General features: G+C 33.5%; 1 protein-coding gene across 1 annotated transcript in view; it reads right to left on the reverse strand.

Annotated features, from left to right (window-relative positions):
- Positions 1–18,356, reverse strand: part of CATSPERE (catsper channel auxiliary subunit epsilon) — a 253,986-nt gene that overhangs the window by 96,147 nt on the left and 139,483 nt on the right. The window contains exon 9 of the mRNA XM_046678004.1: positions 9,944–10,436. Within this exon, the coding sequence (XP_046533960.1) occupies positions 9,944–10,436 (493 nt within the window). The remainder of the gene's footprint in view (positions 1–9,943; positions 10,437–18,356) is intronic.

The raw sequence follows: 18,356 nt of genomic DNA on the forward strand, positions 1-18,356 counted from the left end.
AGATAGTCTCCTGTCATCACGTTAAATCTACGTGGACTAGATAGTCTTCTGTCATTACGTGCAATGTCAGCTACAGGTTTTTCATAAACGTCCATGTTAAGTTGAGGAAGTTCTCTTTTATTTTGCTGATTTTTAAAACTAATTATGTATGTTGGATTTTGTCAAACACTTTTGACAAAATTGTGTTGGATTTTTTCAAATATTTTTGTGGTCATCTATTGAGATGATCATATGGTTTTTCTTTTGTTGTTTTATAATATGGTGAATTACATTGATTGATTTTCTGTTGTTAACCACCCTTTCATTGCTAGGATAAACCTTACCTGGTCATGATGTGTTTTCCTTTTTATATAATATTGGGTCTGGTTTTCCAAAATTTTGTTTAGGAGCTTTAAATCTTTGTTTAGAGAGATATTGGTCTATAATTTTATATTCTTGTGATGTGTTACTGTTGGTTGTGGTGTGAAATAATGCTGGCCTCATAGAGTAAATTGGGACCTATTACCCCTCTTTAATTTTCTGAAAGAGTTTAGAAGTGGTGTCATTTATTTTTTAAATATACAGTAGAATTCACCAGTGAAATCCTCTTGACCTAGAGTTTTCATTGTGGGAAGGATTTTAAAGCTTTTAAAAAATAAATTCAATTTCTTTAATTGATATAGGGGTATTCATGTTATCTATTTCCTCTTAAAGAGGTTTTGGTAGGGGCTGGCCGGGTGGCGCAGGGTTAAGTTCACAAATTTTGCTTTGGTGGCCCAGGGTTTGCTAGTTTGGATCCCGGGTGTGGACATGGCACCGCTTGGCAAGCCATGTTGTGGCAGGCCTCCCACATAGAAAGTGGAGGAAGATGGGCATGGACATTAGCTCATGGCTAGTCTTCCTCAGCAAAAAGAGGAGGCTTGGTAGCAGATGTTAGCTCAGGGCTAATCTTCCTCAAAAAAAAAAAAAAAGAGGCTTTGGTAGTTTGTGTCTTTCAAGATATCTGTCCATTTGATTTATGTTTTTAAATTTGCTTTAAATTTGTTTTAACTTTGTATTTAATGTTATTTATAACATTCTTTTATTATCTTTTTAATAGCAGTAGACTTTGTAGTGATTCCACTTCTTTTCATCCTAATATTGGTCATTTGTGTCTTCTCTTTTTTTATCCTTAGTCTGACTAAAAAGTTATCAATTTTATTGACCTTCTCCAAGAACTAGCTTTTTGGTTTTACTGATTTTCTTGCAGTTTTTCTGTTTTCTATGTCATTAATTTACCCAACGATTTTTTTATTATTTCCTTTCTTCTATTTATTTTTGGTTTAATTTGTGTTCCTTTTGTTGTAGTTTCTTAATGTGGAAGCCGAGATCATTGATTTGCGACATTTTTTCTTTTCTAATACAGGGGATTAATACTATAAATTTTCCTCTAAGTACCTCTTTAGTAGTACCCCACCAATTTTGACATGTTCTGTTTTCATTTTCTTTCAGTTCAAAAACACTTTCTAATTAGTTTTGAAAATTTATCCTTTGACTCATAGATTATTTAGAAGTGTGTTATTTAGTTTCCTAATATCTTGGGGATATTGCAGATATCTTTTTGTTATCATTCCTAGTTTAATTCCATTGTTGTTAGAGAACATACTTTGTATGATCTGGATACTTTTAAACATATCAAGACTTGTTTTATGGCCCAGAACACGAGCTATCGTGGTAAATATTACATGTACATTTGAAAAGTATGTGTATTTTGCTATTGTTGGCTGTTCTATACATGTCAATTTGACCCAGATGGTTGATAGATAGTGTTGTCTACGTCTTCTACACCCTTACTGATTCTCTATTTGTTCTGTCAGTTATTGAGAAGAAGTGTTGAAGCACTTGACTATAATTGTGGTTTTATCTGTTTCTCCTTCAAGTTCCACATTTTGCTTCATGTATTTTGAAGCTCTGTAATTAGGTTCATAGACATTTATGATTTTTATGTGCTCTTGATGAATTGTTATTATGAAATGACCCTCTTTATCCCTGGTAATATTCTTTGCTATGAAATATACTTTAATACCAATACAGCTCCTCTAGCTTTCTTTCTTTTTTTTTTTTGAGGAAGATTAGCCCTGAGCTAACTGCTGCCAATCCTCCTCTTTTTGCTGAGGAAGACTGGCTCTGAGCTAACATCCATGCCCATCTTCCTCTCTTCATATGTGGGACGCCTACCACAGCATGGCTTGCCAAGTGGTGCCATGTTCGCACCCGGGATCCAAACCAGCGAACCCCAGGCTGCCGAAGTGGAACGTGTGCACTTAACCGCTGCACCACTGGGCTGGCCCCAACCTCTAGCTTTCTTTTAATTGATGTTATCATGTACACTTTTGTCTATCCTTTTATTTTATGCTATTGTGACTTAATGTTTAAATGTTTCTTGTAGGCACCATCTAGTTGGGTCTTGCTCTTTTTAATCAATCTGATCATTTCTGCCAACTGGAATGTTTGGGTCATTTACATTTAATGTGATTATTTATATGGTTAGGTTAACTCTATCATCTTGCTACTTGTTTTCTACTTGTGTCAGCTTTTCTTTGTTTCCTTTTCTCTTCTTTTGGATTAACTGAATATTTTTTATGATCATGTAGATATAATTTTTATTTTGTCATTTTAGTGGATGCATTAGGGTTTATAGTACACATCTCTAATCTCTCACAAATCTTTAAGTGCATTATACCACTCTAAATGTAGTATAAGAGCATTACAAAAATATATTTCCACTTTTTCCGTCATATTTTTTTTACATATATTAACTCCACACTACATTGTTACTATTTTTGTTTAAACAATCACTTATCTTTTAAATAGATTTAAATAATAAGGGAAAACATTATACATGTAATCTTATAGTTACCATTTCCAATGACTTTCACATCTTTGTTTAGATCCATATTTCCTTCTGGTATAATTTCGCTTCTGTTTGAAGGGCTTGCTTTAACCCATTTATTCCTGTGGGTCTGCTGGTGATGAATTAACTCAGCTGTTGTATGTGTGAAAGAGCATTTTGCCTTCTTTTTTGAAAGATATTTTCATAGCTATAGAATTCTGGTTTGACAGGTTTAAAAAATATTTTATTTATTTTTTTTCTGCTTTATCTCCTCAAATCCCCCCTGGTACATAGTTGTATATCTTAGTTGCGGGTCCTTCTAGTTGTGGCATATGGGACGCCACCTCAAAGTGGCCTGATGAGCAGTGCCACATCTGCGCCCAGGATCCGAACCAATGAAATCCTGGGCCTCCACAGTGGTGCGCATGAACTTAACCACTTGGCCACAGGGCCGGCCCCTAAAAAATATTTTAAAGATGTTGCTCTATTGTCTTCTCACTTGCATTGTTTCCAGTGAGAAATCTGATGTCATCTTTGTTCTTTTGTATGTAACATTTTTTATTCTTCTGGCTGCTTTTAAGATTTTCTCTTTATAATTAGTTCCAAGCAATTTGATTATGTGCCTTGGCATAGTTTTCTTCATATTTCTTGTGCTTGGGGTTCACTGGGCATCTTAGATCTTCAAGTTTTACTTTTAATCAAATTTAGAACATTTTGGCCATTAATTTTTCAAAAAAAATTTTTTCTGTCCCTCTTCCCCTCCTTCAGAGATCCCAAGTACCTCCATGTCGGGCTGCTTGAAATTTCCCAATCACTGTGATACTCGTTTCATTTTATTTTTTTGGGTGAGGGGGTGTTTGTTCTCTCTGTATTTCACTTTGGATAGTTTCTACTGCTATGTTTTCATGTTCATTAATCCTTTCTTCTATAATGTCTTCTGGTAATGCCATTTAGTGGCCTTTTTTTTTTTTTTAAAGGTCTCAGACATAGAAGTTTAAATCACTAGAAGTTTGTTTTAGGTATTTTTTGTATGAAATATTTTATCTCTACTTTATGTGCTCATTTTTTCCTGTAGCTTTTGAATATGTCAAATATAGTTATATAACTCTTTTAATGTCCATATCTGCTAATTCTAACATCTGTGTCAGTTTGGGTTCAATTTTGATTGGTTTATTTTTCTCCTCATTATGGGTCATATTTTCTTGTCCCTTCTATGTCTGGTGTTTTTGATTGTATGACAGAAATGTTGAGAAACGACTCAACTGTGTTGAGTGCTGAATATTTTTAAATAAATGTTCTTGAGTTTTGTTTTGAGACGTAATTAAATTACTTGGAAACAGCTGGATCCTTTTGGGTCTTGTTTTTAAGATTTGTTACATGGGACCAGAGAAGCATTTAGTCTAGTGACAATTATTCCTCAGTATTGAGGCGAGAGCCTTCGAACACTCTACCCAGTCCTCCATGAATCATTCTCCGTGTTTTCAGTCTGGCTGGTTAGAACAGGTACTATTCCCATCCCTGTGTGACCCAAGAATTCTATTCCCTAGTCCTTTCAGCTGGTTCTTTCTCCACACTTGAATAGTTTCCCCTCACATATTAGTATTCTGCTCAATGCATGAGGGGAACTCTTTGCAGATCTCTGAAATTCTGTGTGGAGCTCTTTTATCTCTGATATTCTGCTTTGCAAACTCCAGCCACCTTAGTCTCTCCTGACCATCAGCTCCACTTCCTCAACTCAGGGAATCTGCTGGATTCTGCCTGGGTTTCCCACTTCACTCTTCCATGATCTGGGAAATTTCTAAAGAAATTAAGTGAGGCAATTTCAGGGCTCGTCTTGATTTCCAATGTCTCGAGAAGCATTGTTTCATATATTCGTTCAGTTTGTTTTGGTTGTCATTATTTCATGCAGGAGGGTAAATATATAGTTTTTGTTTTTTATTCAATCTTGACCAGGAAATTTCTAATATAAGCATTAAATGCTATAAATTTCCCTCTAAGCACTGCTTTAGTAGCATTCCACAAAATTTGATATCTTATATTCTCATTTTCATTCAGTTAAAAGATTTTCTAATTTCCTTTGAGATATTCTATTTAACTCATAAATTATTTAGAAGTGTGTTGTTTAATTTCTAAGTATTGGGGTATTTACAGATATATTGCTGCTATTGACTTCTAGTTTATTTCAGTTGTCATTAGAGAACATACTTTATATAATTTAAATTCTTTTAAATTTGTTGAGGTTTGTTTTATGACTCATTATATAGTCTATCTTGGTAAATATTCCATGAACACTTGCCAAGAACATGTAATCTGCTGTTAGTGGGTAGAATGTTCTGTAAATATCAATTAGATTCAGTCGGTTAGTCAGTTCTTCTATAACCTTGTCTAATTTCTGCTGTTATCTTCAACTATAACTACAGATTTGTCCATTTCTTCTTTCAATACCATTAGTTTTAATATGTTGTATTTTCATTTTCATTCAGTTAAAAATGAATTCTAATTCCTCTTGAAACTCTTTGCCCAAAAGGTTATTTAAATGTGTATTTGTAAAATTTCAAATACTTGAGGGCTTTCTACATCTTTAAAAAATTGATTTCTAGTTTATGTTAAAATCAGAGAACATACTCTGATTTCTAGTCTTTTAAATTTGTTAAAGTTTATTTTATGTTCCAAAATATAGTCTATCTTGGTTAATATTCCATGTCCACTTGAAAAAAAATGTATTTTCTACTGTTGTTGGGTGGAATATATTCTACAAATATCTATTAGGTCAAGTTGTTTGAAGGTTAATACTAATAATATTTCAGGGCTCAGCAAACTTTTTCTGAAAAGGACTATATAGTAAATATTTTAGCTTTTGGGCCACATAGTCTCTGTTGCAAATTTTCATCAGTGTCGTAGTGTAAAAGCAGCTAGAGATAATACAGAAACAAATGAGCATGGCTATGTTCCAATAAAACTACAAAAAAGTGGCAGGCTGGATATGGCTGATGGTGACAGTTTTCTGACCTGTGGTATTGTTTATCCTCATATATCCTTGCTGATTTTTTAAATTTTCATTATTTTTTACTGAAAAAGGAGTGTGGAAATTGTCTAATAAATTTTTGGATTTATCTGTTTCTCTTTTCAATTCAAATAATATTGGTTCATGTATTTTGAAGCTCAGTTGTTAGGTGGATACACAGTTAGTATGGTTATGTCTTTTTGATGAATTGACCCTTTTATCATTATATAATATCCCTCTTTTATCCCTGATTGCTTTCCTAGTTTGTCTGCTATATTAATAAAGCCACTCCAGCTTTCTTTTAATTAGTGTTTGCATGGCATATCCTTTTTCACTGTTTTACTTTTAATCCAACTACATTGTTATATTTAAAGTGGGCTTCTTAGAGGAAGCATACAATTTGGTCTTTTTTAAAAAACATCCAATTTGACAATCTCTGCCTTTTAATCAGTGTTCTTGGGCCTTGTACGTTTAATAAAATTATTGATATATTTTTATTAAGCTCTGCCATTTTATTGTTTTCTGTTTGTATCCTCTGGTTTTTGTCCCAGTGTTTCCCTTTTCTGCCTTCTTTTGGATTATTTAAATTTTTTTTTAAGTATTCAATTTTAACTTATCTATTAGATTATTTTACTCTATCTTGTCTAATTTTTTTGTAGTTGCTCTATGGGTTACAACATATGCACTTAACTTTTCACAGCCTACTTAGAATTAATACTTTAACATTTCAAGTGGAATGAAGAAATCTCACTACCCTATAGGTCCCTTTACCCTTCCTCATTTATATCGTAATTGTCATATGTATTATATCAACATACATTAAAAACCCCACCAGAAAATATTATATGTTTTAAGTTTTGCTTTTACCTTTCATACATATTTTGAGGAACTTAAGGGTATAAAAATAATCTCTTATATTTACCTGTATGTCTATCATTTCTGTTGCTCTTTATTCATTCCTGAAGTTTTAAATTTCCCATTTCCCTTCCACCTGATAAGCTTCATTAGGCACTTATTTTTTTTAAAGCAGGTCTGCTGGTAACAAATTCTCTTTGTTTTCCTTCATCTGAGAATATCTTTATTTCTGTTTAATTCTTGAAAGACATTTTTTTCTGGAAAGAGAATTCTAGGTTCTTTCTTTTTTTTCAGCACTTTAATAATATTGCTCCATTGCCTTCTGTCATCTGTGGCTCCTCATGAGAAATCTGCCATGACTTGAGTAATTCTTCTCTTATATATGATGTGTCATTTTTCTCTGGCTACTTTCAAGTTTTTTTTCTCTTTAGTTTTCAGTAGTTTGATTATGATTTTCATAGCAATTATCTTGTTTGGAGTTTGCTGAGCTTCATAACTCCGTAAGTTTATATCTTTTGCCAAACATGGCAAGTTTCTAGACATTATTTATTCGGATATTTTTTCTACATGATACTCTTTCTCCTCTCCTTCTTGGACTCCAGTGACATGAATGTTAGACTTTTTGGTATCATCCCACAGGTCTCTGAGGCTTGATTCAATTTTGACAAATTTTTTCTATTGTTTAGATTGGAAAATTTCTATTGATGTAACTTCAGTCTTATTGACTGTTTCCCCTGTCATGTCATCTCCATTCTGCTCTTGAGTGCATCTAATAAATTTTTATTACAATTATTCTACTTATATTCTAAAATCTCTGGGTTTTTTTTCTTCTTCTCGCCAAAGCCCTGCAGTACATAGTTGTGTATATTCTAGTTTAGATTCTTCTGGCTCTGTCATGTGGGATGCTGCTTCAACATGGCTTGATGAGTGGTGCTAGGTCCGTACCCAGGATCTGAAATGGCAAAACCCTGGGCCACTGAAGCAGAGCATGCAAACTTAACTACTTGGCCACAGGGCCAACCCCTAAAATCTCTGGTTTTGATTCACAAAGTAGTTTAAAAAAACTTGTTCTTGAGGATAGTTTCATTGAATATATATAATTTTAGGTTGACAATAACTTTATCTCAGTTATTTGAGTATTTCACTATCTTCTGGCTTCTATCAATCCTGTCTCGTTTTATTGTGTTCGTTTGTAATTTGTCTTTTCTGTCTGGATACTTTAATATCTCTTGTTAGTCTTTGATACCCTGCAATTGCATTATTTTGTGTCTAAGTGGGTTTCCTTTTTTCCTATATCAATTGGGATTTATTAGTATTTCTGGATTGAGGATTGATACCTTTCTTTTAGTCTGAAATCTCAGCTGTTTACTATTTTCTCTAATCTTTTATTTTGGACTTCTGGTTTAAATATATGTTGGATCTCCTCTTTTCTATTTTCTCCTTCATCTCCGTTACTCTCTTTTTCTTGTTTTCTATTCCTTTTTCTCTCAGTTTTTCATTTTGTTTAATTTCTTATCTAATTTATAATGCATTAGTCATTTTTCTTGTATCCAATCTTCTATTTAAGGTGTCAATTGAATTTTACATTTCAATTGTTATTAGTTTTACCTAAGTTTATTACATAAAATATAATAAACATTTATTTTTACATTTTAAAAAATTTGAAATATAATCCACACAGAAAATAGACCAAATAGAAATAAACATAGCTGAAAGATTTATCACAAAGCAGTAGGCTGCGTATGACTATACAGATTAAGAAACAGAATATTATCAGAACTTCCAAACGCCACCCATGCTGTCTTCCAATCGCTGCATCTTTCTTTTCCAGGATAACTACTATCCTAAATTTTATGGTAATGACTTCCTTGCTTTTAGTTTTACTCATTGCTTTGTCATTTGATAGATTCCTTTTTCCTTATGTTTTCCATTTATTTAAACACATTAAAGATATTTTATATTCTGTCAGTTCCAATGCCTGATTTCCTTACAGGAATGATTCTGCTCTTTGTTGTTTCTGCTGACTCTCTTGGCATCTTGTTTCTTCATTTGTTTTGCTATTTTTCAATGTGAGTTTAATTTTGTCAGAAAGTTATTCGTGGAAAATTTTCAAAGCCTAACTTGAGGGTTTATTTCTCCGTAAAGAACTCATGTTTCCTTCTGCTTGGTGCTAGGCTTAATGTCTTTTTAGAACCACATAAGTACTGTGAATTTGGGCCCCAAAGTACATGTGGGTTGGCTTCCGATCATGAATTCCAAAGACAGACTTTTTCTCTCCTTCTAAGAGTTAAAGCTGGGGCTGGCCCAGTGGCACAGTGGTTAAGTTCATACGTTCTGCTTTGGTAGCCCAGGGTTCGCCAGTTCAGATCCCTGGTGTGGACACGGCACTGCTTGGCAAGCCATGCTGTGGCAGGCATCCCACATATAAAGTAGAGGAAGATGGGCACGGATGTTAGCTCATGGTCAGTCTTCCTCAGCAAAAAGAGGAGGATTTGCAGCAGATGTTAGCTTAGCGCTAATCTTCCTCAAAAAAAAAAAAGAGTTAACACTAAGACAGACTTAATTATATAGGGAAATTTTTGAAGCTTCTTGTTTTAGGCAAAAATTATTACCAGATGCCCTACCTTGCTCAGGCCCAAAAGTTTGTCTCCAAGTACCAGAAGTCTAAATATCTAGAATCAGCATATGGCCTCAGGGCAGCTTAGATTTTGGAATTTGCTTCTGCCTCTGGTTTAGTGCTCCAGGACTCCCCCTTCCACTCTGGATTTCCCTTACTTCTGTATAAGATCAGCTATGTGCTTAGAAGAAGGTTTAACATTTTTATGCAGCATCTTAGGTGTTTTGTAATGTGATAGCATCAGGATATCTTATTCACTATATTGTCAGAAATGAAAGAGTTAATTCATATTTAAAAGCACATAGAGTCTTTGTTTGGGGAAAATAAGTTTTGAACTTTTTGCCCATTTCAAGGTAAAACAAAACTCTCATAATATGACTAAGTGACTCGGCAAAATAATATACAAGGTTCATTTTATCCTCTATTATTGGAGGTACAGCTCTGTAAAGAGATCTCTGAGAAGTTAGGTCTGGAAAATAAAGCTATTTACAACCATAAATAAAATAACTCTGTAAAGAGTTGCATAGTATAGTCTGATATATCACTGAATCAAATAGAATGGTAAATATATCTAAATGTGTAGGTATAATATACATATGCATAATCTTTTACTAACCTTCATTAAATATCTGACCCAACACCATTTTCTTGATGTAATGCCAATAATTCCACCATCAGGAAGATCTACATTTCTTCCCAGTCTTGTAAATTCATGAAAACTTTTTACGTAAAGAATACCATTTATTAGAAAAAATATTCCATCCTGTGATAGGTTCATATCAGACACACTGTGTCTCTCATCGTCAGTCAGAATGTTTGGAGGCACTCTGACCCTGGTCCAAGTCCGGAATGAATCATTTGTTTGAAAGGTCTCCATATCGGCTACCACAACAACAAAGGAAAGAACACAATCATACCAGTCCGCCATTAACTGACTACCACGTGGTGAGGAGATCGGTAAAGAACCAGGGATCTCAGGGATGGTCAACAAAGGAACAGTCAGCAAGAAAAGAAAATCTGCAATGAAGCAATCTTGAAAAGCCACTTGATTTCCTCTAATCTCCTTTAGCATGTCACCTGCTGTCATTGGTACTGAGATATGCCACGTCCTAAGAAGAGAAAAATAGAAAATATAAGAATAAAATGGTCTCTTTCTCTCTTCTCATCCTTTTGCACAGTACTGAATTTATCATCTTTTTACAAGTTTTTATTTTTATCAACATAAATCTGGGTAAAACAAATCAAATAGTACTAAGATGCTATTATTGCCCCATTTCCCCTCATTCTTCACTCTTGTTCCCAAAGGAAAACAATATTGACTCTTAAGCTCTTTCTTTTGTGATGTGTCTCCATATTCTCAAATAAATATTCTTATATTGCTCTCAATATATAATTTTTATACATTATCTATGGGCTTCTTATATGACAGATGAAGATGTTCTCTCATATAATATACCTACCCGTACATCTTTTCCTCTTCTCTCAAACTAATATGACAATGTTTAGCTAAATCTATAGTGTTTACATTGTTATTACTATGTAAATATTTTTTACTACTGAGCCAGTTATTATACTATGATTACCTTTTCTTTCATATTTATATTTATTTACAATAGTTCCACTGGAGTTAATAATTATTTCATTTTGGAAACGTGTTTAGTTTTCTAAGTTTTCTATTAGGTAATTTAGATGGCACTCCATAATATTTTCCATGTGGTACATGCAGAGGCAATCTAGTGCTTGTTTCCTGGGATTTCCCTTCATTACTCTCTGGATTGAAGCCACCATTTACTGGATCCAATGCTTTGATCTTTCTTGTTTTGCTAAAGCATATTCTTGAGTACCTCTCTGTGAACGGGTAGATGAACATAAATCTTTTGAGACCCTAAATATGCAAAAATATCTTTATTTTATACACTTGCTGGATAATTTGGTTAGCTGGAGACTTCAGAACTTTGAAGGCATTTTCTCCAGTCTTTTTGTATTTAGGTTTACTACAGAAAAGTCAGATGACACATTGATTCTTGTTATTACTTAAATGGGTTGCCTTTCTATAAGTTTTTAAGATCTTCCTTTTTTCTTGGTATTCTAAAATTTGACATGACTGGGTCTATCTTTTGAAGTGGACCCATAGAGAAATTTGTGAAAACAAACACTCTGATATACATCTTAGAAGTTATGAAAAGTTCTAAGGAGAGTTTCTCAGCAGGGAAATCCAGGATACATCAGGCTGTAGGATGTTCTGTAAATGCTTCTTGAGTTTCCTGTTTCCTCAATGAATACATATTGGGTTGGTGGTGCTGACATTTTACCCACTCAGAATGAGATCCTGCCAGGTCAAGAGGACCCCATGTTGGGGCAATTGTAGAGTTGTTATCAAACCTCTATGCCCTAAACCATGCCTTCATGAAATTTGGTGCATTTACTGCTTTTTTCAAGCCATACCACTGACTCTAACATTGGTTTCAAGGATAACTTTTTAAATCACCGGTACCATTTTGTTACATTGTCCAATGGCTATATAATAATCTCTTATATGCAGCGACACTACAACTAGGTATTGGTGGCTATTTTGTTTGAATAGATAATTGGTTATCTACATGGCTTAGGATGGACCCGCATTTAAGGCCTGGCCAGGGTATACTGAGCTTTTCAATTGTCTATGTCTATCATTTTGTTTTCAAATCTTTGACATTTTTTTTTTATCCTGACTAAACTTCTCAAATTTTTTTCTTACTTGTTTCCCATTTTATAGCCTTTTAATCTTCTTTTATGTTTATATCTTCTCCCATTTCTGTGAAGATGCTATTTATACTCTTTTGTGAAGGTTTCTTTTGCTCCCTGCTGTGTGCTGTTTCCTTTGAGTTCCATCGTTCTCTTTACTGATTGAGGTCTCTGACATTCATGCTGGAGGCCTTCTCTGTCTGCTGGTCCTTGGCTGTCCACTGTGTTTAAGAGAAGCAATAGCAAGCTGTGAGTCAGCTTTCAGGGGTACCTCTTACTCCCCTCGGGCCCACTGTGCTTCTCTCCACCTGACTGCAAATTTGTGTTCTTTCAAGTAGGTCTGATCAGTTAATCCAAAGAAGAATCCACTTCTATCTTTCCAGAAGGATGTATGGCAGGTTTCTGTATTCAGGGAGCAGGCTGGAGGACAGGAGTGAAGGCACGCTGGGGTGTTCTCATCACTTTACAGTTCCCTCCTGCAAGCTCTTCATTAATGGAATTTCTGTGCTCCACTAAGTCAGTTACCAGCTCTCTCTCTGCTTTCTGTCCTCTGTTCTTGCTTCCCTCTCCATTGTTTGTCCTCATAGGCATGCAGTTTAAGAATTTTTCTCTCAGTCATATTAGAAAGATTATGGGAGAAAATAGAGATAAATAAATGTATTTTATCTGTCATGTTTTAATTTATTTTCTCTAAACTGAATTTCATTAAGTCATGTTCTGCTTAGGAACTTCAGTGGCCCTTTAATTATATCCAGGAGAAAATTTAAACTATTCCAATATTATTCATATTTTTTCCTATTCAGTTTCACTCGCCATATTATATTTCAGGGGTGTTCTTTCTTTTTGCCTTTGCAAACTGTGTGCACTTTTCCCGTCTCTTGGGGTTCCCATTCCCTCTCCTCCATCTCTATATTCTACTTGTCCTTCAAGTCCTGCCCAAGAATTCTCTCTTCTATTTTGCTTTCCTCTTTTACCACGCAATATATCTTTTATAAAGATCATCTTTTCTAAACACATATTAGTCAATCATGTGGATGGCATTTTATGGCATCCAAGGCAACATTTTTTTTAATGGACCTTTGATATTCTCTACATACACATATTTTTTTATATTTCTTTAAACTATATGTTAAACTATATTAGACTATATTTCTTTAAATTGTGTGTGTGCATCATATAGCCTTTTGTATATGAATGTATTATATACACAAAAAATATATATACAGAAGACTATATGATGCACATACACAGTTTAAAGAATAATACTAAGATGAACACCTGTGTACTAATACCTAGATCAAGAATCAGAACATTATCAATACCTTGGAAATTTCCTGTGTGTCTCTCCTTCTCCCTAGTCCTACCTGCTTACAGGTAATCACTGACATGATTTTGTAGTTGTATTTGTGTTTACATTCCTGTGCTTTTTAAAAACTAGTTTTGCCAAATGTTGGTTTTATGAACCAATATAGAACTGCAAGGACAAATAGAAAAATCCAGTTGGAGACTCCAAACCCTTCTATCAGTAATTGACATATCCAGCAGGCAGAAAATCAGTAAGGACACAGTTGAATTGAACAGCACCATCAACTAACTATATCTAATTGACGTTTAAAGAATACTTAATCCAACAACAGTAGAATACACATTCTTCTCAAGTTCATGTGGAACATTCACCAAAATATACCATATCCTGGCTCATAAAACACACCTTAAGAAATTTAAAAAAAATTGAAATCATACAAAGTATGCTCTAAAGACACAATAAAATTAAACTAGAAGTTAATAACAGAAAGATAGCTGGAAAATCTCCAAGTATTTGGAGATAAAACAATACACTTCTAAATAATACATTAGTCAAGAAAGAAATTGCAAGTGAAATGTAAAAATATTTAGAACTAAATGAAAACACAACTTATCAAAACTTGGCTGCAGTGAAAACAGTGCTTAGAAGGAAATTTATAGCATTTAATGCATATATTAGAAAAGAAGAAAGATCTAAAATCAATAACCTAAACTTCCACCTTGGGAAACTAGAGAAAGAAAAAGCAATATAAACCTAAAGCTAGCGGAAAAAAAGATAATAAAAATTAGAGCAGAAATCAGTAAATTAGAAAAGGAAAAACAATAAAGAAAATTGATGAGACCAAAATCTGGTTATTTGAAAAAATCAATAAAATCAATAAACTTCTAGCTGGACTCACTAAGAAAAAAAGAAAAATCTGGAGATAATTTACTAATATCAGAAATGAAAGAGGGGCCATCACTACTGATCTCATTGACATTAAAGAATAATAAAGGAGTACTATGAACAATTCTATGCCCACAATTTGATAACTTAGATGAAATGGACCAGTTGAAAGACACAATCTACCAAAATTCACATAAGGAGAAATAGATAATGTGAATAGGGATATATCTATTAAAGGAATTGGATAAATAAATAACCTTCCAAAACAAAAAGGACCAGGCCCAGATGGATCCGCTGGTGAATTCTAGCATTTAAGGAACACATGATGCCATTCTCTATGATCTCTTCCAGAAAAGAGAAGCAGAGGGAATATGTCCCAACTCATTCTATGAGGCCAGCATTACCCTACTACCAATGCTAGATAAGGACATTAGAGATAAAGATACAGACAGTGTAAAAATAATTATATACCATGACCAATTGAGATTTATTCCAGTTATGAAGTGTGGTTCAACATTAAAAAATCAATTAAGGTAATCTATCACATCAACAGGTTAAAGAGGAAAAAGTGTACAATCATATCAACAGATGCAGAAAAAGCATTTGACAAAATCCAACTGTCATTCATGATGAGAACTCTCAGAAAACTTGTAACAGAAGGAAACTTCTTCAACTTGATAAAGGAGCATCTACAAAAAACTTAATGGTGAGAAATTAGAAACTTTCCTCCTAAGAACAGGAACAAGATATCTCCTCTTACCACTCCTTTTGAGCATCATACTATCATACTGGAAGTGCTGGCTAACACTTTAAGATAAGAAAATGAAATAAAAGGTATACAAGATGGGAAGAAAGGAATAAGAGTGTTCTTTCTTTGCAGGTTACATGATTATTTATGTAGAAAATTCTAGAGAAGATACAAAAAAAAATCCTGGAACTGATAAGCAATTATAGCAAGGTTGCAGGATACAAGGTTAATATAAAAGTCAATTCCCATTCTTTAAAAACCAGTTTACCACATATATATATTATTGAACAATTTATTATTTAATTTTTCAAGTTTTTGCACTTTATATAAATGGAATCATACTGTATTTTTCTTCCATGACTTGTTTTCAGTATTGTTGGTGAAATTCATTTATGTTGATTTGTGTCACTGTATTTGATTCATTTTTCACTGCTGTATAATGTGTATATATATATATTGATATTAGAAAATGCTGCTACAAATATACTTTTACATGTGTTCTGGTTTACCTGTGTGTGGGTTTCTCTAGGGTATAACTGACATTGAATTGCTGAGCCATTGGTATGTGCATCTTCAACTTTGACAGATAATGTAAAATTATCTTTCAAATTGATTGTGCTAATTTACACTTCTACTAGCAATGTATGTAATATGCAATTGTTACATATTGCTATGGACTAAATGTTTGTGTCCTGCTCAAATTCATATGTTGAAATCCTAATGCCCAATGTGATGGGGATGCCCAACAGGTGGGGCCTTAGGGAGGCTTAAGTCATGATGGTGGAGCCTTCATGAATGGGATTTATGCCCTTATAAAAGAGGCCTGAGAGGGCTCCCTAGCCTTTTCTGCCAAGTGAGGATACAAAGAGAAGTCTGCCACCCAAAAGAGGGCCCTCACCCAACAATGCTGGCACCATGATCTCAGACTTTCAGCCTCCAGAACTGTGACACATACATTTCTGTTGTTTATAAGCGTTTATTAGTGGTTCTTTTGTTACAGCAGCCTGGATGGGTTGAGACACATTTTCACCAACAATCTCTAAAACATTAATGTATTTATCAATCTGGTGTGTGTGAAATGGATTTCATTGGGCTATTACTGTTTTCCTTTGATTATTAATGAGGTTGAACATCATTTCACATACTTATTAATGAGTTGAATTTATCAAATCTTTATTTTTATAGTTTGAGCTACTTTCGATTTATTATAGAAATCTTTTTCTACCCGGAGACAATAAAGACATTCTTCTATTTCTTTCTAAAAGTTTTTCAGTTTAGCCTTTCATTTGTATGCTTTCTGAAATTATTATTATTCATATGAGATTATTTTTATGTAAGATATGAAGTAAAGAACAATTTCATTTTTAAGTAAAGCTTTATTCTGTCCCTATTGAGATGATCATGTAGTTTTACTCCTTTAATCTATTAATGTAGTAAATTACTTAAAACGTTTAAAAATATTACGCCAATCTTGCATTTCTGGTATAAACCAACTTGATCATATGTCATATCTTTTTTCATATATTGTTGGATTTAGTTTGCTAATATTTTATTTAGGATTTTGCATCCAGGTTCATGAACGAAATTAGCCTATAATTTTCCTTTCTCTTATACTCCTTGCCTGAATTTGGGTATGCAAACTTCATTTTGCTGTTTAGGACTTGAATTATTTGTTTGTGCTAGTGCTCTTTCCCCTCCTTAAAGATTATTAAATACTGATTGTCTCTTTTTATTTAGAATATTACTCAACTTCTACATTTCCTTTTGAGTCACTTTTGAAAATCTGTATTTTTCTAGAATTTTTTTTCCATTTAAGTTCAAAATTATTGGTCTGGAAGTGTACATGCATCTGTTACATCTCTAATCTATGTTCCTTTTAAAACACCTAGATTGGTCTTTCCACAGTTTTTGCATTGCTGGTTCACGCATATCCTTTATGTCTCAACTCAATGCCACCTCTAAGATGCTATCTAAATGCGTTTCTCTCTATATTATCACCCAGTGTATTTCCTTCATAGTTCTTGATGCAGCATAATGTTATCTTACTTATTTATTTACTTGTTAATTATCCATCTTCCATATTATAATTTCAATTAGAAGAAACTTAATTCTTGAATTCCAAATTAGAATTTGAATATAGAAGGTAGGCATCTTGACTATAACCCTAGTTTCTAACAGTGGCCTGATATAAAGTAGATGTATAATAAATATTTGTTGAATCAATTGTGAAAACCTGTTGGCATACGTGTTGCCAAAAAAACTAAGGTAAATCTATACTCATTCTGTATGTAGTTATCATAAAGTTGCATTTCTGAATAAGTCTTCTTGCTAAAAATGGCAAACAGCTTTTGTGTAATGTCCAAAAGTTTATTTAATAGTTCTACGCATATTGGCATATAAGCTTGAAACTATATATTTATTTGAATATAGTGGAAAATTGTGTTAGTTCATTATGTTTGTCTTAGGAGACTGATTTTTACCCACAATGTTGGCTATAATTAACTCACTATGCTATTATTAATTTAGCTCTAATTAACCCAACTGGGTTAAAAAAAACTATGCAAATATTCTTAAAAGGAACATAGCTTAAAAAGGAAATACATGAAAATATATTTCTTCATGAAAAATGTATTTATAAGTAAGATAATGTGACTTACAGCAGTTCAAAACAATGCAAAATCTCAATTTGTTGAGCAGAATGGATTCCCCAGCTGATAAGCTTTTAAGTTATCTCTACCTTTTTTTTGCTTGCAAGATATTCTTTAAAAATTGAAATTTAAAAAAATTTCAGCTTTATTGATGTATAGCTAACAAACAAAATTGTCAGATATCTAAAGTGTACATCATGGTGATTTGATATACATACATATTGTGAAAGTATCCCCCTCCCCAAAACCTGGTTAATTAACACATCCATCATCTCACATATTCATGTGTGTGTGTGTGTATGAGGACATTTAAGTTCTGCTCTCAGCAAATTTCCGTTACACAATACAGTGTTATCAATAGTCACCACATTTTACATGAGATCCTCAGACCTTGTTCATCTTATCCTGAAAGTCTGTACCCTTTTGCCAACCTCTCTCTATTTCAACCTCCTGTCTCCCCCAGTTCCTGGCAAGCCCTTTTCCACTCTCGGTTTCTCTGAGTTTGACTTTTTTTAGATTCAGCATGTAGGTGATACCATGCAGTGTTTATTCATCTTGTCTGTCTCTGTCTGGCTTATTTTACTTAGTAAAATACCCTCAAGCTCCATCCATGTTGTTATAAATAACGAGATTTCCTTCTTTCTCATGGCAGAATAATATTCCATTGCATATATCTATAATATCTATATTCTTCTTTTCTTCTTTATTCATTCATCCA

This window comes from Equus quagga, chromosome 12, assembly GCF_021613505.1.
Source record: "Equus quagga isolate Etosha38 chromosome 12, UCLA_HA_Equagga_1.0, whole genome shotgun sequence".
Lineage (NCBI taxonomy): Eukaryota > Metazoa > Chordata > Mammalia > Perissodactyla > Equidae > Equus > Equus quagga.